A 24727-nucleotide genomic window follows, 5' to 3' on the forward strand; every position below is an offset into this window, starting at 1 on the left:
CCTCCCCTTCATCTGGATTCACCCTCAACCTCTGGGAAGCAGAGGAGAAGTTGAGGGTAGGAGGCAGGGGCTAGAATCAGTCTCCCCCTTCTCCTGGTGGTGTGTCCACAGCTCCAGCTCCTGACGGCCAGACAATCCCCTTGTGTTTCCAGCTTCTATTAGGTAACTTCCTCTCTGATCTCTGGTAACACCACCTCCTCTTTGTTCCTCCAGCCTTCAGTTACAGCAGCTTCCTGCTATTACTCACTTCCTATTGCTTCACTGACTCCCATTTAGCCCAAAGAAAACCATAATATTTCTCCCTTAAATATAGAGGATTGTTGAGCTGAAAAAAGGTTAGAAAGCAGAGGGACTTTCCGTCCTTTTTGTGTCTGCCTAAAGGCGGGACATAAATCCTCCTTTGCTGAAGACAACTTTCATCAGTTCAGAACCAGGCACTAGGGATCTGCGAACCTGGCTCCACTAAATTCTTCCCATATATTTGCATCCCAAGTTTCCCATCTTTAGCTGCCCTCCTTTGTCTTGTCACTGCTCTAAGATTTATTGTTCTTTGTCTTAAAAGTATAAGAGCATCTTGCTTTGGTTGATTTCTTTGGATTTCACAGTCTTCGAAGATCTCCAGGTACATGTAAATGCAATTAAATTTGTATGCTTTTGTCTTATTAATCAGCCTTTGATCCAGCTAAAGAGCCCCTGTAAGAATTGAATTATTTTTTTTTGTTTGTTGGTTTTTTTGCAGTGCTGGGGATCGAACCCAGGGCCTTGTGCTTGCAAGACAAGCACTCTACCAACTGAGCTATCTCCCCAGCCCTCCCTACAGGAATTAAGGGTGGTAGAAGTGATCGCCCCTTCCCTTGGAGGTCCCTCAGCTCCTCCATTCCCTGCATAACCACCTTCGTGTATTAATGTCCCTCTCTTCTCACAAGGGAGTAGTTCTGTATTTTCTTCAGTCCTTACAGGTTCAGGGGCTCCAGCCCACTGTGTCCAAGCAGGAAGATGCACCCGGGTCAGATATCCCAGTGTGGCAAAAGTCAGAAGTCAGGATCATCATGGGAAATGTTCCAGTAGTCAAATACTGTGGATGCCAATGGTCCTCTGACTTCAAAGTAGATAGTGGCAGCAAAGAGACTAAGAAGGAGCACAGGAAATAGTTCAGTCACTGGGTCAATGAGCAGACCTTTATTGAGCTTCTACTCTGTCCAGGCACAACAGGAGACCCAGTGATGAGTGAGACAAGTACCTGCCCTTATATGCATGAATTACAGTGGGGGAGACAAACAAATGAAGGAGAAGAAGAAGGACATGTGGTATCAGTCATGCAGAGAATGAAAGAGAGGTGATGTTGTGTGAACAACACCTGTGCAGGGGAGTCAAGATTTAGTTGGAGGCACAATGGCAGCTCTGAGATTGAGCCATGTGAGTTGAGATCCAAAAGAAAAGAGGAAGCCATCCCTGCCAAGTTCTGGGAGAACCACGTTGCCAGAAGACAGAATGGTCATCACAAAGCCTCTGAAGCAGAAAAGAACTGGGAGTGAGTGCGGAACAGTGAGAAGACTGGCATGATGGGTCAGGCAAGATGGCACATACCTGTAATCCCAACAACTCAGGAGGCTGAGGCAGGAGGATCTCAAGTTCAAAGCCAGTCTCAGCACCTTACAAAGCCCTAAGCAACTTAGTGAGACCCTGTCTTGAAACAAAAAAATAAAAAGGTCTGGGGATGTGGTAAAGCACCCCTGAGTTCAATTCCTGGTGCAAAAAAAAAAAAAAAATGGCATGGTTAGGATGAAAGGACCAATAAGGAGCTTGTGGGGTGACATGAGGATGTGGAAGATTCGGTGGCCTCATGATGGAGGGCCAGGGGGACTTCAGGAGGAGTTTGGATTTCACTCCAAGTACAATGAGAAGCCATTGGAAGTCTTTACACAGAGAAGTGAGGGAATATGATTTATGTTTTGGAAAGATCTTCCTAACTGTGGTGTGAGGACTCCAAGTAGGACAAGAGTAGAGGAAAGGAAGCCAGGTTCTAAGCTAGTGTAGTGGTCTAGGTGGGAGCCAATGGTGCTTGGATCAGTTGTTCACAGTGAAGGAGTGAAAAGGGGGGTTTGGGAGAGTACTGCATCACAGAAACCAGGAAGGAGTTTTAACGCAGGAAAGATTAAGAGGGGTTGTTAAAATGTAGACTGCTGGGTCCCAACCCCAGACATGCTAGTTCAGTATCCAGGGCAACAGAGGATGTACATTTTTAAAAAGTTGTCATGTGATGCTGATGCTGTTGGTCTGGGGGGTCACATTTTAAATCAACTGACCTAGAACAATACTCAGATAAAAATTCAATGAGAGCCACACATATGATTTTTAAATTTCTAGTAACTACATTGAAAAAGTCAAAAGAAATCTGAGTGAGAGAGTGCTTATCTAGCAAGCCCAAGGTCCTGGGTTCAATCCCCACCCCATGCAAAATAAATAAATAAATAAATAAATAAAAAAGAAACAAGTGAAAGTAATCTTAATAAAATATTACACTTGTATTTAATTAATAATAAATCATTAATATTAACATGCCCAAAATGCCATCATTTCAACCTTATCAATATTTTAAAATTATTCATGAGACACTTTACATTCCATTTTTTGTATTAAATCTTTGAAATTTCAGTGTGTATTTTATACTTGTAGCACATTTCAGGACTAGTCACGTCTTCAAAAAGTATCTGTGTGGCTACTGGCTACCATATTGGACAGCACTGAACAAGCCTGGAATATCAGCTATTGTTGCAGGACCCATAAGTTGAGGATGGACACCTGCCTCTGAATTTAGCAAAAAGAATGAGCTTTAGCAATAAAAGGTTTCATTTTGTGAAGCAGAAGGAGAAGGATGGAGTATGTAGACACTTCCTTCCTGAAGTTTGGCTGTGGTTTTGCAACAGATGGGTCAGGCTGACAAGACTCAAAACCAACCCTAGATATTAACATCACACAAAAAGACAATCAGACATTATGTCCTTCCTGATGGAAGAACTCAACGTCACCCATGAAGTATTCTTACCCCAAAATTGAACCGGAATCTGACCCAGCCTCTATATCTACCAGTATGCAAGACATACAGGGGACAGTAAAACATATTGAAGGACACAAAAAGGTGCAACCAGCCAAAGCCAACTGTAAGATGAATGAGGAGGGGGAACAGTTATCAAATAAAAGTTAAAGAAGTACCAAACAAATACAATGTGCAGACCTTGTTTGGATTCTAATTTAAGCAAGCCAAGAGTTAAAAGACGGTTATAAGGCAATCAGGGAAATTTGGAGACAGATTGGGTATTAGGTACTATTAAGGAATTAGTGTTAGTTTTTAGGTGTGATAAAGATGTTATAGCTATTTTTTTATAAAGAACCGGGTATTTTAGAGATACATATTTATGGATGAAATCATAGGATGTCTGGGATTTGCTTTAAACTAATTCGAGGGGAGGCGGAATAAATAAAACAAGATTGGCCATATGTTGACAATTATTGAAGCTGGGAGATGGGTACGTGGAGGACCATTATACGACTCTATTTTTGTGTATGGAATGAACATTACCATAATAAGATTTTAAAGTTGGGGGAAGGTGGCTGTGAAGAAAAAGAAAAAAAGAGGTTTTTTTTTTTTTTTTTTTTTTTCCTATCAAGATCCAATGCCATCAACAGGCTCGAGAACTGATGGGACGGATTAGATGCAGGACAGTGAGAAAGTGGTTGAGCGGGCTCCGGGGAATGTCCATTCGCAGCGGGTGGTGAACTCTTTTGCTCGAATAAGGGCCGTCGCAGCCTCTCCTGACTGCTCTGCCTGCAGTACCGACAGCTGCAGCCCCACACCGTCTGCTACTATCTACCCACTAACGTCCTGTGGGACCGGCAGATCTCCCGCGCCTGCGCAGCACCGCCCTCCTCGGGGCGTGGAGCCCAGTCCCTACACCCCATAAACCCCCGCGCCGCTCTGGAGGCGCGCACTGACAGGGCGAGGCCCCCACCTCCAGACCTCCAGAGCAAGGTGAGGCAGAGGGTGTCACGTGGCATTCTGGGAAGTGAAGTTCGCTCGCCAGACTGGAGCCACGGCTTAACCTGCCCGCCAGACTACGCGCCCCACAATGCGCCGCGCACGTAGCTACTGGTCGGTGTGTTGCTACCCCCACGTGGCGGACGAGCAGTTGTGCAAGGATCTGCGAATCGTGCCGAGAGGGAGTTGGGGCGATGGTGGGAACGCTGAGGGTCGCTTTGGGAACCTCTTTCCAGAGAGTGAGGCTCCCAGACCTATGCCAGGAAAGAATGGTAGCAATGAAACTGGAGGAGGGCCTGTTATGAGGATTAAATGAAATCAGGACAGTAACTGTTGGCTGCATACTGTGGTTATTACAGCTAGTACTTGTAGAGTAAGCTCTTTTCCTGTGCCAAGTACAGCTCCCAGCGCTTTACATGTGTTAGCTTATTTAATCCTCTCAATCACCATTTGAGGTATTATCAAACCTCTTTACAGGAATGAAGTGGAGGCCCAGAGAAGGGAATAACGGCCAGAGTTAGTCGGGGATCAGTGGCAGAGCTGGGATTTGAACCCAGACTGTTGAGCTGCAAAGTCTGTTCTCTTTTACTGTGCGTATCTTATTCTGTAATCTTGAGGTGGTAACTAGCACACGAATCCACTGAAAATGGCTATTAACAGTGTGAATCTCTTAGAGTTGGTGATTATCCATGCTATTCTTCCACAAATTAATGATTTAGACCTGCTCCAGGACAAAGTTTACAATCAAAATAGGTTTATAATTAGCACATGAATCATCACAGGATTCTGTTCACAGGGATCAAATTTCTGATTAGTACTTGAATCACCAGTGGTTTGTGTCAGAAGCTAGAGTCATTAAGTTTCTGATTTGCCCAGTGATACAAAGAGATTTTCTTCTTGCCCCCAAAGGCCTATTCCCTTTTGGTCCAAGTGACCTCCTCCTTGAATGTTGCCCTCATCCCTTTCCTGAAATCCACAACCACCACCAACAGGTAGTGTTCTTGTCCCTCTCCTTGTTCCTAAAGGAATATCACAGTGACAAACACAGGTTCAGAAATTATCTGTTCTCTTTGCTGCCTTATGAGGGAAACAAATCCAAAGCCAGGACTGTTCTGATTGATGGGCATGTTCCCACACAGAGGGCTCAGTAAATATTTGATGAAACAGCACTGGTCACTCGCCATCATCCTACACTGACCTCATTGGACTTATTACACCAGGCTCACTTTGCCCTCAAAGTAGTCAAATTTGTGGTCACCCACTCCAAAAGCAGGGGAATGGTAAATGGGTGGATAGTCAGGGTGGAATTGGGAACTTCTCCCTGGAGCAGAATTTGGTGTAGTGGGTAGAAGGTAACTCAACAGCTTCTTCCTACTGCCTGTCCCTAAGGTTATGGATCTGTTGGTAGCTAATAATCCATAATAATCCATACTCCCTTTGCATGGTTGTGGGTGGATGGAACTGCCTGGCCATGGGAATATATTCTCAGTCCATTTTGTATCCCAGATGACTGACTAGTTCTCTTTAATAAAATATGAACAGAAGGAATGTCTGTAGGTCACTATTGGACAAGTCCTTTTTTAAAAATACAGAACACTTCCTGAGTTTGCATGTTATCCTTGTTCAGGGACCATACTACTCTTCCAATTTTAGTATATGTGCTGCAGAAGTGAGCACTGGACAAATCTTTTAAGAAGCTGGTAAACCTCCTCCATCCTGTCTCCTCCCTTTTGCCAGGTGGAAACTAGTAATTCTGAGCCTCGGGAAATAATGATGTCACAAGATTAACAAGTCTGGTATGTGAATCACCAAATGAAGGACAGCTGCCAACCAACTAGGACACCTGTGAATGAGAAATAAAATATTGAATGAAGTCACGGAAATCCAGGGGGTTGTTATAACAGCTGGCATTACATTAACTAATACACTGACCCTTCCTGTCTGGGCTCCTGATGTCTATAAAGCTTGAGCAGTAGTCAGTCTGTGAAATGAGTCTCTAATCTTCCAATTGTGTCATTCAGGCTTTCATATAGAATGTCTGTACAATGTCCCAAAGTCTCTATGCTTGTTAGTTATCCCCCCCCCCAATTCTTTGCACAAATGTAAACTTTTCCCCGTGTGCTTATGGAAGTCTTCTTCCATGTTGGTAGTTGGAAGTCATTAAGGCAGACCCTGACAGTCGCATCAGGTCTTCCAACTGTATTAAGCAGAACCTCATGCATGGGGGCTTCGTGGTTGCTCTGCAGAAGTTGGTGCTTCCTAGAACCCCTTAGTGTGATTTAGAGTGATTAGTGTGGTGCCGGAAATGGGGATACACATCTTCCTGCCACCCCTTTTGATCCCACCATGTGGAGATACCTTCAGGTTTGATCTTGAAAGTGAGTTCCTAGTCCTCAGTCCAGATCTATGTGCCAATTACAAAACTGAGCTAATTCCAGTGAACCCCACTGGCTGGCCTTGGGCTGGTGGGTGCTAGGTGAGGGATAGGAAGACACCACTTCCTCCCTTCTTGCTCTGACAGCCCCTTGACTTGGAAGGGGCCTTAGAAAGTGACCTTTTTTGGCAGACTGACTGATTTCATTTATTTGGATTCACGTGTGTGTGTGTGTGTGTGTGTGTGTGTGTGTGTGTGTGTGTACTCTTTCCTGTGGGTGTTTAAACCTGAATCATGTGTTTCTTTGTTTTTTTGTTTTTTTTTTTTTTTTTGTTTTTTTGTTTTTTCTTTTTGGTGCTGGGAATCGAACCCATGGCCTTGTGCTTGCAAGGCAAGCACTTTACCAACTGAGCTGTCTCCCCAACCCCAACCGTGTGTTTTTTGGGGCAGGAGTTCAAGAGAGAATCTGTGTGCAGAGTGTTTCTACACACATGCCTGGTATGAGGTCGTGTGTCTGTGCATGTCTCTCTATCTGAACATGAGCCCACGTATCTGCACATATATGTTCCAGTAAGCCTCAGTACCTAATGTGCATGTGTGAGCATGGGTGTGTCCCCTGCATGTCTGTGTCTATGGGGGGACATTCTGTGTGCATTGAGCTGTGTGTGGACAGGAGCAGTCTCCTTCCCCCCAAGGCCTCCTCAGCTCACAGGCAGTTTAACCTCATTCCTTCTTCTGCGGCTGTTTCTGCTGCTTCTGCCCTCTTCTCCAGATGTTGCAATTAAGCAAATGCAGCAATTAAGCAGTCTCCCAAACAGCCATCCCACCAGGATCCCCTTCCCGGAGCTAATGAGGGGTTACAGCATGTGCAGACTCACTATCCAGGCTCTCAGGGACCCCAAGCTGTACGTGCTATAACAGGAAGACACAGGCGAGCTATGTGTACACCGCATAAGGAGCCCTCTGCCCTGCTGTCTCACGCGTACTTCTCCTTCACATCTCAGCATGATGGTCCCCTATTGCAGGGAGCCTTCTAGGCTCAGGATGGAAGGAGAGATGGATTTGCCTCTGGAGCCCCATGCCCTCTGCTTTCCCCATGAGAGCTTGGGCTACTCTGGCCTGTGCTTTGTCATTACGGCCCTTGTTATCTTGCCTGTGTTCTTCCCATCCCAGCCCTGATCGCCCTGGGCTGTCTGGAAATGTGACTCTCTCCCTTCTGAATGAGACAAGACCTGAGCTGTCTTGGTCACCATTGTATTTTATTTTATTTTTTCTGGGGCCAATTCCTGGTTTCAATTTTACTCCCAATACTAAGGAACAAGGAGGCTCCAAACCCCACAAACAGAATGGAAGGAAGGTCCTGGAGTGTGGGCAGAAGGATGGTTATTCCCAGCAGGGATGCTTGGGATGGGCCAGGGGCAGGGAAAACACTCCCCCTGATGCTGGTCAGAGGGTCCTGGGGACCACGGCATTGTTACTTGGAATAGCCTGGAGAGGGGCACACCAGTGGAAGGCTGGGGGGCAGCACCCGGGGCAGGGGGCCTTGGTCACACTTTTACTGCAGTGTCAACTAACATGACCACGTGCCAAAAACCATAACAAATGCTAAACTAATGACAGCGTCTGTGCCTCTGACCCTGTTTCTGGAACATACCTGGACTGCTACATCATTTCCTCAACTCACCACCTTTTAGCATAGCTGTGATGGACAGTTCCCTGCACATTGCCGATGTCCTCAGTTTAGCCCAGTGGGTCTCAAAGAAGGGTCCCTGAATCGCACTGGAATTTGTTAAAAATGCAAATGTCTGGGTCCCACCTCAAACCTACTGAGTCAGACTCCAAATCAACTCTGAGCTTGGGGCCTGGAGGCCCATGGCGAACAAGCCCTCCAGGTGATTCTGATTGTCTAAATGTCAAGGAATACTGGTCAAAGCACCCTTTCTACTTTCCCATCTCCCAGATTTCACATGGGTCATAATACCATTTCTCCCCACTCCCATACACACACAGGGACAATCATCATTCAAGGTGGGCAAGAGATGGTAGATAAATGCCCCAGCTTCTCTAAACTTTGCTGGAGGACTAAGGGGACAATTCTGATGTGTTCTCCATCAGAATTAAAGTTCTCTAGCTCCAGTTGCCCAGGCAGGTAACCTGTTCCTCATCAGTACACCTTCCTCTAGCTTTCTTTCTCCCCTACCCCAATCTTCCCTTGCCCCTATTTCATGGGCTCACCCCCGAAATCAGCCAGTTCCACTGAATTCTCCAGTCTTGCTCTCAGGATTGCCTCCATCTCTATTCCTCCCTTTTCCCCAGTTCCACTAACTCTGTAGCATCTCTGAAGCTTCTGCAGCCTTTTTCTGAGTTTCTGAGTGACCAGTATCTGCTGTGCTGGGCCAGGAGCATGATGAACTTTGCTAATGATCTGGAAAGGCGGGTCCCAGGGCCGAGTTAATTTTAGCTGCAATTTTTCAATACACATAAGTGCAAGGAGCCAAAAGTCTATTCTGAAACCTTCAGCAGCTGAGGGATGCCACAGTGAATGTGCATCTACACCCCACCCCCAAGGTCACTCTACTCCTCTACTCAGATGGGATACCTGAAGTGGTTTCCAGGACCACTCAGGTTCTCTAGGGTATGGCCATGTCTACCCCAGACCACCCAGACCAAAACTGTCTACTTTGGACCAGGGGTCCTGCAAGATCAGTTCCCTCAAGTTGCTCTAACCAAGTTGCCAGCCTTGTAGACCATCAACCAACTTTCTTCCTGAGACGCCATCCTTGGACTCCCCCCTCTTCCTGTCCTGGTAGCATCTTTTCTGGGTAGTGACCCTGAGAGGGAGAAGGGAAAGACAGTGGACACACTTCTCTGGGCCAACCTGGCCAACCCCCTGCCTCTGAACCATTTCCTATCTTCTCTTTCCTCCCTAGGACATCTTCTCAGTGTATCTTGAAGTCTACTCCTAATCCTACAGAGTACAAAGACTTGGATCCAAGTTTTCTCCTTGCAGCCAGGGAAAGGAGCCTTGTCAAGGAGGCCTTCTGGCCTGAAAAGCCAGGTCTATTGCTGAGCAGAACCCAGATAAGGAAAATTCACCTAGAGAAAGGACACTTCACCTGTAGAAAGGACATTCCAGGGAGATGGTGCTGAGATAGAGAGGCAGGAGACAGGTGTGTGTGTTTGCCAGGATCTGGATGGATGGCCAGGATGGAGAGCTACTTCAAGGCTATGAATGAATCCCAAACGCACATATACGCATACCCATCCTCACAGTCAAGTTGCCCCCAAGTGTTGCATATTAAAGCCTGTGGGTTTGCGCGTGGGTGTGCATGCCTATCTCTGTCTCTACTTGTCCTTGCCTCTTGTCTATTTCTCTGAGTCTCTTTCTGTCTCTGTATTTCCATCTCTCCTTGAAACACGTGTGCATTTCTATCTATATCTCTCATTCTGTTTCTGTTCCTCAATCCAAGCCTGCCCATCTTTTTCTGTCTCTACCTCTGTTCTGTGTCTCTGCCTCAGTCTCTGTGTCGGTCTCAGTCTCCTTGTATCCAGGGATTCTCGCTCCCAGCAGTGCTAGGGCGACTCCATGGGAGGTGGGGCCAGGGGCGCGCCTTTGAGAAGGGGGGGCTGCCTACGCCTTTAAGCGCGGGCGCGCGCGAGGCCTGCGCCTTTAAGCGCGGGCACGCGCGCGGCCCTGGGTTCCCGGCGAGGAGGCCGCGGGAGCTCCTGGACCCGGCCCGCCTGCCCGGCCCCCGCCCGGCCCCCGCCCCGGCCCCGGCGGGGGAGGGGTCTCTGAGTGCGGCCCCTCCCCCCTGCGCCCCCGCCCGCGCTGCGGTGCCCCCATCCCGCGTGTCCCTGTCAGTCCGTCCGTCCGCGCCCAGGCCTCGCCCCACCCCGGCCCTGGGGCTGCCGGGCCGCCCCCCTCCCCACCGCAGCGGACCCCCTCCCTCTGGGCCAGCCCCCGCTGCAAGCTGGGAAGCAAGCCGCGACGCTGCCGCCCTAGACCCTGGGCCCACACCCCCACATCGGGGGCTTTCACCCCGAGAATGAATGGAGAGATCCGGAAACTGGAGCCTGGGACCCTGATCTGGGGCCAGCACCCCGAGATCCAGCCGTGAAACCCGCAGACCTGGACCCTGAACCCCAATATCTGGAACTGGAATCCCAACAGCGGTCCCTGGGACCCCAAGACTTGGAAACTGAATCCCATGAATTGGAGCATGGACCCCAAGATTTGGTATATAAGCCCCCAAATCTGGAGCTGAATTCTCAATTCTGTGCCTGGCACCTTGAAATCTGGGACTGGATTCCAAAATCTATATCCCAGAACCCAGTTTGAGAACTGAACCCTGGGATTTAGGCCTCAAATTCCAGATCCGAACCTTGGGATTCCAAGACACCTGAACCTGAATTTGGGCCTGAAGCCCTTCCTGCAGACCTGAATGCTGAAATCTGGGGCTAGAGACCTCCAAGTCTTTACTCAGCAACCTAGTATCACAACACGGAACCCCAATATCAGAATCCAGGATTGGACTTGGGACTTAGACCCTAAACTTCCCCATTTGGCTTATTTAGCATCCCAAGACTGGAGGTGTGAAACCCTGACCCTGTACCACCTAAAGTTGGGCCAGGGTCTCTAAAACTGGACCCTAGAGATGCAATATTTGGAGATCTGAGATCCTAAGTATCAAGATCTGGAGACTCCATAGCCACAGATTTGAGCTGAAGCACAACAGTCCTTCCAGAGACCTCAGGAACAGGGAAGGCATGACCGGACACGCCCTCTGGAGTCCTGACCTCTGACCCCCTTGGAGCCTGAGGACTCCGCTCCCTGGGGTGACTTCCAGCTCAGGTAAGGCCACTGAGAGACCTCCATAGTGGGGAGGGTCTTGGGAGGAGCTTTGTGACTGGGGTGGAGGTAGGTGAGGACCAGGTCCCCTTGGCACTCTTGGGGTTCCCCTGGAAAAAGACATTTCATTCCTCACAGGTCTACCTCCAGCTCCTGCTCTCCCTCCAACACTCCCAGGACACTTGGCCAGCCCTACCCCTCTGACCTCCTCATTCCCAGCCGATAGCATCTCCAGGTCCCTCATGCCACCACCCTTACGGCTTCTCACCATCTGTCCTGTCTGACCATCTCCAGCTGCCTTTCATGTCCACCCCCACTCTCTGTAGTCCCTTTCTCCACCTCTCTTCTCAGTGATCATCACTGTTCACCTTTCCTCTCTGATACATTTGACAGCCCTGTCCACAACTCCTCTCTCCAGCCACCTCTGACTACTGCTTCATTCAGTGACCATCTTTGACATCTCTGTCCCCTGTACTTCTCTCTAATCATGTTCCACTGCTCTCTTGCTCTCTGTCCACCCCTGGCTCTAATCCTGGGTCTGTGACCATCTCCAACCATGTTTGACATCTCTGTCCACCACTCTTCTCCCCAGCTGCCCTGCCCATCCTTCCTCTCTACTTTCCTTCTCTCTGATCATCTTCCACCATCTCTCCTGCCCTGCACCCACCCCAACTCTAACTCTGTGTACAACCATCTGACCATCTCTGGCCTTTCCTGGTCCGCTCCTGGTCCCCTTTCACCCTCTATCTCCCTTGATTGTTGATCTCTGATTATTTCTACCATCTCTACCATTATTTCTACCATTTCTACCATTTCCTCCCTCTGATGACCTCTCCCCACCACCACCCCTCATGCTGGCCGGCTGTCCTGGTCTCCAACTGATTCTAATATCTGTCCTTTCTCCTCTTTCTGATCACCTCTCTGGCCTTTGACCACATCTGATCACTTCTTTCTCTGACCATGTTTGACCAACTCTCCTAGACTGACCATCCTGATCACCTCTGACAACCTCTCCCCTCTGGTCATGTCTGACCATTTCTGACCATCCCTACCACCTGACCACCTCTTCTCTCAGTGGCAGTCGACCATCTCTGCCCTCTGGCTTACATTCTACCCATCCTAGCCAGCTCTCCTATTCTTTGATCATCTCTACCCATTCCTAGCCATCTGACCATCTTTGTTCATTTCTCCTACCTCTGTGCCTCCACTACACATCTGAGTCTGTGACCACCTCCTCTGTCTTTGGACTGTGTCTGACCACTCCTCCCTCTGAGTATCTTTGACCAGATCTGCTGCTTGCAGCCCATGGTGACCTTCTCTCCCTCTGGGGCCACTCTTCTGGCCTCAGCCTGCCATAATGCCTCCCCTCTTACCTGCAGGCCACCCCCACCCGCGATGGCCGTCCTCCCGTTGCTCCTGTGCCTGCTACCGCTGGCCCCTGCCTCGTCTCCACCCCAGCCAGCCACATCCAGCCCTTGTCCCCGCCGTTGCCGCTGCCAGACCCAGTCACTGCCCCTAAGTGTGCTGTGTCCAGGGGCGGGCCTCCTGTTCGTGCCACCCTCGCTGGATCGCCGTGCAGCTGAGCTTCGCCTGGCTGACAACTTCATCGCTGCCGTGCGCCGCCGTGACCTGGCCAACATGACAGGCCTGCTGCATCTGAGCCTGTCACGTAACACCATCCGCCACGTGGCAGCCGGCGCCTTTGCTGACCTACGGGCCCTGCGCGCCCTGCACCTAGATGGCAACCGGCTGACCTCGCTGGGCGAGGGACAGCTGCGTGGCCTGGTCAACTTGCGCCACCTCATCCTGAGCAACAACCAGCTGGCAGCCCTGGCAGCTGGTGCCCTGGACGACTGTGCGGAGACGCTGGAGGACCTCGACCTCTCCTACAACAACCTCGAGCAGCTGCCCTGGGAGGCTTTGGGCCGCCTGGGCAATGTCAACACGTTGGGCCTTGACCATAATTTGCTGGCTTCTGTGCCTGCTGGAGCCTTTTCCCGCCTGCACAAGCTGGCACGGCTGGACATGACCTCCAACCGCCTGACCACCATCCCACCTGACCCCCTCTTCTCCCGCCTGCCACTGCTTGCCCGGCCCCGTGGCTCGCCTGCCTCTGCCCTGGTGTTGGCCTTTGGCGGGAACCCCCTGCACTGCAACTGCGAGCTGGTGTGGCTGCGGCGGCTGGCTCGGGAAGACGATCTCGAGGCCTGTGCCTCACCACCTGCATTGGGGGGCCGCTACTTCTGGGCTGTGGGTGAGGAGGAGTTTGTGTGCGAACCACCTGTGGTGACCCACCGCTCACCACCCCTAGCAGTGCCTGCAGGTCGACCAGCTGCTCTGCGCTGCCGGGCAGTAGGGGACCCAGAGCCCCGTGTGCGCTGGGTGTCACCCCAGGGCCGGCTACTGGGCAACTCGAGCCGTGCCCGTGCCTTCCCTAATGGGACACTGGAGCTGCTGGTCACCGAGCCAGGCGATGGTGGCATCTTCACCTGCATTGCGGCCAATGCAGCTGGTGAGGCCACCGCTGCTGTTGAGCTGACCGTGGGTCCCCCACCACCTCCACAGCTAGCCAATAGTACTAGCTGTGACCCCCCGCGGGACGGGGATCCTGATGCCCTCACCCCGCCCTCTGCCGCCTCAGCCTCCGCCAAGGTGGCTGACACCGTGCCCCCTACTGACCGTGGCGTCCAAGTGACTGAGCATGGGGCCACAGCTGCTCTCGTCCAGTGGCCAGATCAGCGGCCCATCCCAGGCATCCGCATGTACCAGATCCAGTACAACAGCTCAGCTGATGACATCCTCGTGTACAGGTGCAGGGGCCAGGCAGAGGGGTAGCTGGGTGGGGGAGCGAGGAATGGGGAGGATGGAGGGCACACCCATGAATACCCCAGATGAAGCACAGCTGAGGTCACAAAGGAAATCAGATGGCAAAGGTAAATAAATCTGGCAGTGAGGCAGAAATGGTAAAAGAACTCTGGCAGCAGTGGTAAGAAGAAATCAGGCAATAAGGATAAAATAAATCAGACTATAGAGCTAAACAATATCAAGCAGTAATGATAAAAGAAATGAGGCTGTAGAGGTAAAAAGAAATACGGCCGTAAGAGTAAATGGTAACCAACAGAAGGAAATCAGGCAGCAAGAGTAAAAAGTAATCAGGCCAGCAGAGTAAAACGTTAATGGGGGTGGGGGAGGGGGATAAAAGCAAATTTCAGCAGTAAAGGTAGAGAGAGAGAGAAGCCTAGTTTCCTAGATGATGGCTTTATACAAGCCAGACTGCAGGAAGAAAAAGATCAAGCAGGAAGGTGCAGGGATGGCAGGGGAAATGAAATGAGGCAGCCCTGTTACAAAGGAAGTAGATCAGAGTTGAAAAGGAAAACTGAGGGGAGGAGGTTAGAGACTAGGCTTTGGGTTCATGCAGAGTGAACCCTATTCATCTGGAGTTCTGATAATGGTGACATATCAGTTTCTGATTTGCTGAGTCAAATCAAACCTAGTTCAAGCTCTTTCTGGGTGAACAGAAATATCTTATTTATCACTCTTGGGGGTCCCCTTCTCTCTTCCATGATTGCAAACACAGAACCTGGAGTTTACAGACTCCAAGAGGTGGAGTGCTTCAACTTCTGTCCCCAAGCCAGAGAGCACTTGGGACATATGGTGGAAAGTGGTGGCTGCTGACACCTCTCACCAAAGTCCAACCTTGCGTGAGCAGTTGTTGATGACACCCTGTTCTCACCACCAGGCTGGGCCAAGTGTGTAGTCCCGAGGTGTGGCTGCAACCACGGAGCCTCCCAAGAGCTGAGCTGTACAGTGTGGGAGCCCAGTACCAGGACCCCGTTCCTGCCTCTGGGACCCATCCCTCAAGAGATCATCACTTGGTTTTCCTTTCACTCCTGATTCCACTCCTTTACTCAGTAGATTCCATAGAGGGCTCCCCACTAAAAATCACACAAGTCCTAGCCTCCTTGTCTGGCAGTTAGTGGGACCAATGGTCTTTTGGATGGCCACCATCCACTGGCAATCCTGGAGATTCCTGTTTCTCTCTGAATAAAGCAGTTTAGGAATAAAACAAGTTAAATCTCCAACAGGGTACCTGCACCAACAGGAAATATGAGGGAATTGGGTGGTAAGGTTAAAAGGAAATGGGAAAGGTAAGGATAACAATAGACATAAAAGGGAGTTAAGTGATGGAGCTGGAAAGAAATAAGGCAACAGGGAGAAAAAGAAATCAGCAGCCGTGATTCAGATGACAGGACTCTCTGGGAAACAGACTACGGATATGATGATAGTAATAATAAGGCAATGAGGCTAGGGGGAAATTTTTTGGCAGCTTAGAGGAAATCAGGCAGCAGGGGTACCGGGGAATCAGGTAGTTAGATTAAAAGATTAAAGAGAATTCTGGCTGTACACTAGAGGGAAATCAGGCAGCTGGAAAAGGAAAATTAGGCAGAGACTGGCTGAGAAGTTGAACAGGAACCAGAGGGAAATTGGGTGAGGGTCTGGAGGGAGACGGGGGAATGAGATTAAAGGGAAATTGGCTGGCAGGCTAGAAGGAAAGGGGATTGGGTTAGAGGGAAATCAGACAGGGTTAGAACAAAATTGGGCTGGAGAGGTGTCTGGCAGTAGGACCGGCAGGAACTTTTATGGTCAGATCAGAGTGAAATCAGACAGAGGATTGGGGCAGACTTGAGCAGGGAAGCTAGAGGAAAGTTGGGCTGCAGGGTAGAAGGAAGTCGGGTGGCAGCAGGGTATAAATACATGAAACAGGAGTGGAGGAACATGGAGCCGTGGGCTGAGGTTAAATTGGGAAGTGGGCCCAAAGGAAAAGCAAACGGATTCCGGGGTGGCAGGTATAGGGAAGCAAGAGGGAGGACTAGAGTGAAAATGGAGAACAGACTGGAGGGACATCAGTCAGGTGGCTGAAGGGGTGTCTGAGACCAAAGGAAACTGGGATGCTGGCCAGAGGGAACTTGGTGGCTAGACGGAAATGAGGCAGCAGACTGGAAGGAATCTAGCCCCGCAGGGCTATGGGTGGGGGAGAACAGAAGGTGGGTGCTGGGTAGCCAGGGACCTGACTCCACCTGCCTGCTCCTCCAGGATGATCCCGGCAGACAGCCGCTCGTTCCTGTTGACTGACCTGGCGTCAGGACGGACCTACGATCTGTGCGTGCTTGCCGTGTACGAGGATAGCGCGACGGGGCTGACCGCCACACGGCCCGTGGGCTGTGCCCGCTTCTCCACCGAGCCTGCGTTGCGGCCGTGCGGAGCCCCACATGCACCCTTCCTAGGCGGCACAATGATCATCGCGCTGGGTGGTGTCATCGTGGCCTCCGTACTGGTCTTCATCTTCGTGCTGCTTATGCGCTATAAGGTGCATGGCGGCCAGCCGCCCGGCAAGGCCAAAACACAGGCGCCTGTCAGCAGCGTTTGCTCCCAGACCAACGGCGCCCTGGGTCCCACGCCCACTGCACCCGCTCCTGAGCCCTCTGCACCCAGGGCCCACACCGTGGTCCAGCTGGACTGTGAGTCCTGGGGGCCCAGCCATGAACCCACGGGACCCTAGCTGGGCACCCACCTCAGTGGCTCCTCTGGCTCCAGGGACAGCAGGACCTGGACACCCCGCCGGACCTGGCCTCAGACTCACCAAATTGCTCACGGTTTTTAAAACTCTGATGGGGAGGGTGTCGGGGCACCGGGGCACAACAAGAAAGTCCTATTTTTCTAAGCTTGGGCCTGGGCTCTTGCCCTTTGTCTCTGTCTGTGGGGCGTGGGGGAATGTGCAGGGGTCTGGGGCTGGGTGTACCTCCTCTGGGGAGAGACTCCCCAGTTCAACATGAGGTCCTGGGGCAGGAGTCGGGGGCAACTGAGGATGTTCATTCAGTTAACAGACATTCCTGGGGTGTCTACCTAGATGACACTGCAGTGACCTGAAAGCCTTGAGCCCTGCCCTCAGGGAGCATAAAGTCCAGTGGGAGAAACAACTTCAGGCAGTGGAAGCCCAGAAAGACTGGGGGTATGGTGATGAGGGAAGCCTAGGGGATTGTGTAGCCCAGAGTGGTGCCTGGCTCAGCCTGGGATGTAGTCAGAGAGGGCTTCCTGGAAGAGGAGACCTGTGCTCTGAGAAAGGCATCTGAAAGAAAGAATTGGGCAAAGAACAGAAGAAAAGCTGTTCCAGGCAGAGGGCACAGATGAGCAAGGGCTTAGTGTATAGTAGGTGCTGTGGTGGAGCGAAGGCAGGAGGGCTGAGCAGGGCTCAGGACCTCTAGGCCAAAGAGCTCAGACTGGGGCCTGATGGTGTGGGTAGCCAAGGAGGATTTAATGCAGGGAAGGGATACGGTCAGGTTTGGGCTTTAGGAAGATCCTTCTATTTAAGGAAGATGGACTCGAGGAAGAGACTGAAGCCAGGAGCCCAGGAGGAAGCCAGAACAGGCTGATGGGTTGGTGAGGACAAACTTGGACTAGGGCAGGTGTGGGGGAAAGGAGAAGGGAGTAGGTAATAGAGACATTCAGGAAGCTGAGTGGATGGTTATAGAGCTGAGGGTCTTGGGGAAAGGAAGTGCCCTGGGCTCTAATCCAGGAAGGGAGATGGTGGGACCAGTAGGAGGGGCAGGTCTGGGGAAGATGCTCTGGCCAGTGTGGGTTCCTTGGATGTGGGGGATCCAGAGGATGTCCAGAGAGTAACATCAAGGATGCCAAAGAACTCCTGGTCTGAGGTTGGAGCTAAGGAAAGAAATGAGGGCTTTGTCAGCAGAGATGGGAACTGAGGCCACTTGGGGTGAGATGGCCTCTAGGATATGTCCCAAATCCCAATCACTTACCATATTTAAGGGGGAAACAAAAAATTAAAAAACAATACAGAAGAAGCAGACAGAAGGACCAGGGAAAGAAAAACTAAGCAGTTCAGACCCAAGTAACTATTGTGTTTAATAACGTGAAAGCTGAGGTGACACCAGCAAGAGCGTAGGGAAGGAATCAGTGGGGGCACATGCCACGGTCAGCTGATTTGAGAGTAGGAGGTGAGAAAGTGTAGACAGGGCATATCAGTGGGTTAGAGCCTGGTTCAGTTTGATCTGGAACTGAAGGCCACATGTCTTTACAGATCTGGTCCTCACTCCATCTTTGTCATAGGCCCCCTCGGGTACCAGGCCTGGTAGTTTGTAGGACCAAACACTGGGCCTAAGAAATGTCAGGCCTCACTGGATGCCCAGAAATGGGATTGACAACCAGAGGAACAGCACCTTCTGAACTTCTCTAATGGAGGGTCCAGGCAGGAATGTGGAGGAAACTTAGAGCCCATCCCATCAACCTTCTGGAGTAATGCTGGTGTGAGGGACATGGTAAAGAGAGCCCAAGACTGGACTGACTATTCATTCTCATGCCCTGGTCACATGACTTTGTCCTGCTGGGATGACAAATCTTAGATTCTCCAACAGTTTTGTGGTGGATCTTGGCCTTGGAAATAATATTCCATTAACCATGGGAGCAACTTGAGTCCCAGGGGCCTTGTCTGATTCCCCGGTTCCCCAGCAGAAGGTTCTTCCTCTTATGAGGTCCTTCCTCTTATTGTTTGTTATCCTTGGTTGACTGGGATCATGTAAGGTCATCAAGGTCCTGGGGAGTGAAAGAATTGTTTGTCAGCTACAAAATACCAGTTTCTGCCATGAGGGGGAGCCAGAGTGCACTGTTCCTGAACCCTCCTTTTAAATTTGAACCACCTTTTCTGTGTGCCTACTGTGTGCAATGCACTGAGGACTCAGTGCTGAACAAAAATAGAGGCATAGGTCCTTCCCTTACATAGCTCATCATTTGGTGGGAACACAAATGTTAAATAATCACAAGCAAGTTAAAAGCATCCATGGTGACAAGGGGTATCATGTAGGAGAGAGATGGAACCAAGAGACTATCATCAGGGGACCTGGCCCAAGAAGAGAGGTTGAGGAAGGCTTCCTGGAGGAGGCGAGGCCTTGGCTGAGACCTGGAGGGTGCTCAGGTTGGAGTTCACTAGCAAGAGATGGAAGAGCATTACTAGGGGAGCATGGAGAGCAAAGGGAGAGCAGGAGGCCAGGCGGCTGGCGTGGGGTGCAGGAAGGGGAGTAACGCAGCTTTGAGGCCAGAGAGTGGGCAGGAGACAAGGATGCAGGACCCTGTAGGCTGCTGGGAGGAGTCTGGATTTTATAAGTGGCATGACAAGCCATTGGAGGGTTTTGACCTATGAAGAAAGTTGTGTTCCCTGATCTCAAGACAGCTCCAGTGGCACCTCTGTTTCCATGTGGATGGTAAAGGGGAAGTCAGGGAGGAGACTACTGCAATGGTCCAGGCAGAAGGGTAACTGGAACAGACTGGGGCCTGAAGTGAATGAGAGATGTGAGGCATTGTCAGAGGTCTCCAGCCATACCCAAAAAAGGACAGAATACACTACTGTCCAGCTACCCAGAACTCAGCAAAAAGAGCTGTAGGACCCTGTTCTCTGATATCCAGGATCCATCCCCTAATCTCTGTAGCACAGGCATGAAGGATATTTTCCAAGTCCAAGTCCCAGGCAGACAGTGCATGGAGGCTGAAAAGCAGATGCTGTGTCTGGCTGGGAGGATGTGGACACAGGGAATGCACAGCCAGAATGGGAACACACACACACCCAGTGATGGCTTATTACAAGTTTGGGAGGGTATGGGGCAGGCTGGTTCCTCTAACGTGGCTCCCTTTGCTCCCCATAAGATGCTTGGACCATCCCTCATCTCCTGTGCAGGAACAAATGAGCACATGTGTCTAGGATTTAAAGTTACAATTTAGCCTGTCCAGTCCTTCCCAACTGAACCCTCCCAACTTCCTGAGCTCAGGAGTACAGCTTTTACTGTCCATTCCCTACCTGGCTTTGGAGAATGCCCTGCACAATCTGGAGACCAAAACTCCAGTCTATTGAGCCTTTTTTTTTTTTTTTTTTTTTTTTTTTTTTGGTATTAGAGATGAATCCAGGGGTGCTTTTACCACTGAGCTATATCCCCAGTCCTTTTTTATTTATTTATTTATTTTGTTGAGACAGGGCCTAAGTTGCTAAGGCTGGCATCAGACTTGCAGTCCTCCTGACTCAGCCTCCCAAGATGCTGGGATTGCAGGTGTGCACCACCGCACTGAGGCATTTTTTTGAAATGACTATAGTCCTAATACCAGAATTCTCCCCAGCCTGCATGCTGCCAGATCCAACCCATGTGTCTTGGAGAGGCTAAGTCTAGCACAGGTGCTCAACATCTGGAGATGCTTGTGACCCCGGCAAGGCCTCCACTAATGCCAAGCTTTTGCAACTCTCTCCATGGGCTCATATGTGGGAGAATCTATTAGGAGTGCTCCTGAAGAGGACAGTTGTCCTCTGGGTGGAACCTGGTGACTCCTGCCTGTAGTTCCTCATTGACATCTACACCTCCACCTCCATGCTTCATGAAAGTAATGCTATGTATCAATGCTTGGTGTTGCCCTGGTCTCTGTGCACCGATGCTGGGGACATAGTGGTGACCAAATAGCCCAGACCCTACTCTCTCAGAATTCCAGTTCTACAGGAGCAAATAGATACTCCCCTAATGACAGCCCAGAGTAGTTGGAGCTGGGGTGAAGTACAAAGCAAGAACAATTGGGGTCTGCTTTCACAGAAACCCAAGAACTTCAGGAATCCCCCATAGGGGGCCCCAAACTGAACCTAAGACAGAAGGTGGGGAGAATCCAAGATTTCCAGAAGGCAGGGTCTGCTTTACGACAGTGTGACCTATGGAGTCACCCAGCACTCCACACTTAGCTTGCTTTTAGGCCCTGCGGCCACCATTTTGAAATTCTTCATGAATTTTTGAACACAGACTCTCCTTTTTTCTTTTTGTACCAGGGATTGAACCCAGGGGCACTTAACTACTGAGCCACATCCCCAGCCCTTTTTTTTATATTTTATTTTGAGACAGGGTCTCACTGAATTGCTTAGGACCTCACTAAAGTGCTGAAGCTAGCTTTGAACTCGTGACCTTCCTGCCTCAGCCTCCCAAACCGCTGGGATTACAGGCGTGCACCTCCACACCCAGCTCTCATTTTCATTTTGCACTAGACCCTGCAAATCAGAGCCAGTCCTGCCTAAAGGGGAGAACACTTGAAGGATATACAAAGAGAACCAAGGCAGAGAGGGCCTTCTAAGGAGAGAGCATGCGTCAAGCCAAGAGGAGAAGAGAGGGGAATGTCCACTTGAAGAAGCGGCTGGAGCTGGTGTGGCTAGAGCACAGGGTGAGAGAAGAGACATGACGGGTAAGCTCAAGGGGTGGGCAGAAGTCAGCGGCCAGGCCAAGGAGTCCTGATGCCATCCCAGGGAACTATGGAGCCAGGGGCGTGATATACAGTGGAGGGAGAGCATCACTTTGCACTTTAGAAAGACCCACTTGCTGCTGTGGGGGAGGGAGGATAGAGGCCCATGACCAAGAACAAAACTGAGGCTTCCGCAGCCTGTCGGGGGCAGGAGGAGAGGTCAGTGTGGGCAGGCTCATGAAGAACCCTGAACGCTTGGATGACAGACGCACCAGGACACAAGCTTGGGAGAACCCAGAGCCACAGAATGAGCCCAGAGCTTCATTTTCACTTGAAAATTCTCACCATGGGGTAAGGGGAGGAGCACAGAGGTTGGGTTGCAGAATGTCACTGGTAAGTACTTGAAAATCTTTTTATATGAGCACTCGCGTGGCTAGACCAACGGAGGTGAATGCAAAATTGGCAAGAATTTAGAGTATAAAATGTAAGACTTCAAAGGACTTTATTCTGGATGTATTCTGGCTTCAACTCTGTGGAACCCCTGGGGCACACTTCACTTTCCCCGCCCTCTGGATACAACCAGCAGTTCCTTGGGAATTTCCTCTTTCAACTTCCCCCTAAAAGCTATTCCAGCCCCAGGGCTGGAAACTGACCTCCTTCTTCCTTCCCTTCTCACCTCCGTCTGGCGCATCCACCCCAATGCCTCCGTCTTTCTTCTCTGCTGCCAACCTCTGCCCCTTTCCTTCTCCCCGCTACTCTCTCTCTCCTTTCTCTGGAACACAGCATGTGCTACCTCTCAACTACATCCACAGCCCCCTTTTATTTTATTTTGAGAAAGGGTCTCACTAAGTTTTCCAGTCTGGTCTTATACTTATGATCCTCCTACCTCAGCCTCCTGTGTCACTGGAATTACAGGCATGCACCACCATGCCCAGCTGACCATCTGGCCTCTCAACTCCAGACCTGGCTTATGTCAACTTCCCTGGACCCCTCCTCCTGGATAGCCCCCAGCTCTACCCACCCTGGCCTGTTTCTTCCCCAAATGCACCCCTCCTCCCAGGTCTCATCTCAGGGTAACTCCTACTCAGCTTCCCCTATGTCCCCTCCTACCACTTCTTCCCTTCTCTGGCCCTGTCCTGATCTAGCACTGGCATCAGACATCTGGGTCCCTGCACTGACCTCCCTCTGGGCTCCTGGCCTCAGTCTCCCCACTGTGGTAGAAGAAACCTTCCTAAAGCCAAACCAGACACCTTCATGGCTACCGGGGACAGACTCCTAAGCTCCTCCGCCTCCTATTCCTATGCTGTCCTCCTCCCTGCCCACCCCCCCACACCCATTTCCAGCTCATGTTCCCACCTCAGGCTGGAAGGAAATTACTCCCTAAGGGTGGGAACTTTCAGATCTCCTTCATGTCTATCCAGACACCCTTGCCCTTCCTCGGAGAGGCAGCTCCATTGCTCTCCAGTTAGGACTTTCTGGGAGGATTGGAGTGGAGGACGGTCATTGTCCTCCCTCCGCCTCACATCTGAGCACATGGTATCCTCTCCTGCTTCTGTCTCCAGTCACTCTGTGACCCAGGAGTCAGGCCTCCAACCCCTCCGAATTCAATTCCCCAGTTCTCTCCTCCCTCAGACACAGGAACCCAATCTCCATTCCTCCCCTCCTCAGAACCCAGGTCCCCAGCCCCCAGGTTCCCAGAAGTTCAATCTAGAAGCTCGTGTCTCCCTCCTCAGCAGGCTCAGTGGGGGGGCGCCCCTCTTTTCTTAGGATGACCTTCAGACCTGTCATCCTCCCCTGCCCCACCAACGCTGATCCCTGGTGGTGTGGCAGAAACGTGGCTTCCTCACCCTTCCAAGCCCAGCCACCTCTCCACGTGCAGAGGCTGTCCTCGGGGGAACCCTCCTTCTAGGCTCTCAGTCTTCACATCCTTTCCCTATACCCATCCTCATTCTCTCCCTCGCCCTCCCCCAACATCTTTTTTCTCTTCACTGTAATTCTCTTCCATCTTTTCCTCTCCCTCTTTTAGTGTCTATGTTCATCTCTGTCTCTTGAGTCCCCACATCTGTCTCTCCTCCCTTCTTTCTCTGCCCCTCCATCTGCCTCTTGTCCTATCCCCATAATCATCATGATTGATGGCACCGGGTCAGACTGCAGCCGAAGCTAACAGGGACATTCGTGAGCTGACTCAGGGAGGGTGCTCAGGGCCAGGCCTAGGCATCTAAGATGGACTATAAATGCCTCCTCTGAGTATTCCTGGCCTCAGCCTGGCTCCTGATAGGCGAGACGCCCAGCCTTGCTTGTTTCCCTGGGCTCTAAGACCTGAGTCCCTCTCTGGGATTTCCCTTGTGCCTCCTGCTCCTTCAGTGGGAGGCCAAAGAGAAGACTGGCAAGGCCTCCAACCCTTACCCAGTTATGGCTTCCCACACGCCTGCCCTGCCATGCCTTGGTACCCTGGGTTTCCCAGGGGCTGCGTGATCCATGGCGGACACAGAAGGCAGGTACGCTGGCTGGCCTTACAGCAGAGGACTGGTTATGCTGGCTGGGGTTGGAGGGCTGTGACAGAGGGTTGACAGTGGAACTTCTTGGGATAGGACCCTGGCCATTGGGGACAAGGGCTATTTGGACAAACTCTGTGCCAGAGGTTAATCAAATAGAAGCAGGCAGAGCAGGTGGTCCAAAGGAAGCACCTTTAAGCTAGTATTTATATTCAGGATGTTGTTCCAGGGCCTTTCCATACATCACGTCATCTATAGCTCCGTGAATCTTGTGCTAATAACCCCTCCCCAGACGCGGCAACAGAGGCCCATAGAAGTTGGATACCTTGCCCAGGTTCATAGGGCTAGAACCTGGCAGTCCAGATTAAAAGCGGATTAAATCCACCCGGTTATTCTGACTCCTCTCCCCTCCAGGTTCCCTCAGTCTCAACAGCTGCGTTTGTGCGTTTCTAGGACCGCCACTTCATCACAGCTTTCTTGGAAAATGGGGACGCTGAGAAGCTTGACTTCTGCTGTATGTGTTGCCACCACCCAAAGGCCCCCAGACGGTGGTGCAAGTGACAGCGCCTGAACGCTGGCGATGAATCCTTGTGGGCGCGCCTTCCTGGACGCGGTGCCTGCGCCCACTGCGCCGCCTGCTGGGCACTTACTGTTGGTGGCGGTGCCGTTGCAGCAGCCCCGCGACAGGCACAAGGAGTTGCGGT

General features: G+C 51.0%; 1 protein-coding gene across 2 annotated transcripts; it reads left to right on the forward strand.

The window, feature by feature from the left end:
• Window positions 1–10068: 10068 nt before the first annotated feature.
• Window positions 10069–19761, forward strand: LRFN3 (leucine rich repeat and fibronectin type III domain containing 3). 2 transcript variants are annotated; one of them, XM_079118356.1, is made up of 3 exons: window positions 10069–11262; window positions 12639–14069; window positions 16354–19759. In XM_079118356.1, exons 2-3 carry the CDS (start codon window positions 12655–12657, stop codon window positions 16817–16819), a joined length of 1881 nt encoding a protein of 626 aa, XP_078974482.1. In that variant the 5' UTR covers window positions 10069–11262; window positions 12639–12654; the 3' UTR covers window positions 16820–19759. The 2 variants fall into 2 exon arrangements, with proteins under 2 accessions (XP_078974482.1, XP_078974483.1); XM_079118357.1 differs by lacking the exon at window positions 10069–11262 and having other exon boundaries at window positions 16354–19761.
• Window positions 19762–24727: the final 4966 nt, after the last annotated feature.

Source organism: Sciurus vulgaris (assembly GCF_902686455.1).
Source record: "Sciurus vulgaris genome assembly, chromosome: 17".
In the NCBI taxonomy this organism is placed as follows: Eukaryota; Metazoa; Chordata; class Mammalia; order Rodentia; family Sciuridae; genus Sciurus; species Sciurus vulgaris.

What these genes read in the sequence shown, in the direction of transcription:
- LRFN3 (XM_079118356.1), top strand. Translation starts at nt 12,655, where the DNA reads ATGGCCGTCCTCCCGTTGCTCCTGTGCCTGCTACCGCTGGCCCCTGCC. An exon ending in GATGACATCCTCGTGTACAG is followed by an intron (nt 14,070 to 16,353) that starts GTGCAGGGGCCA and finishes CTGCTCCTCCAG; the next exon opens with GATGATCCCGGCAGACAGCC.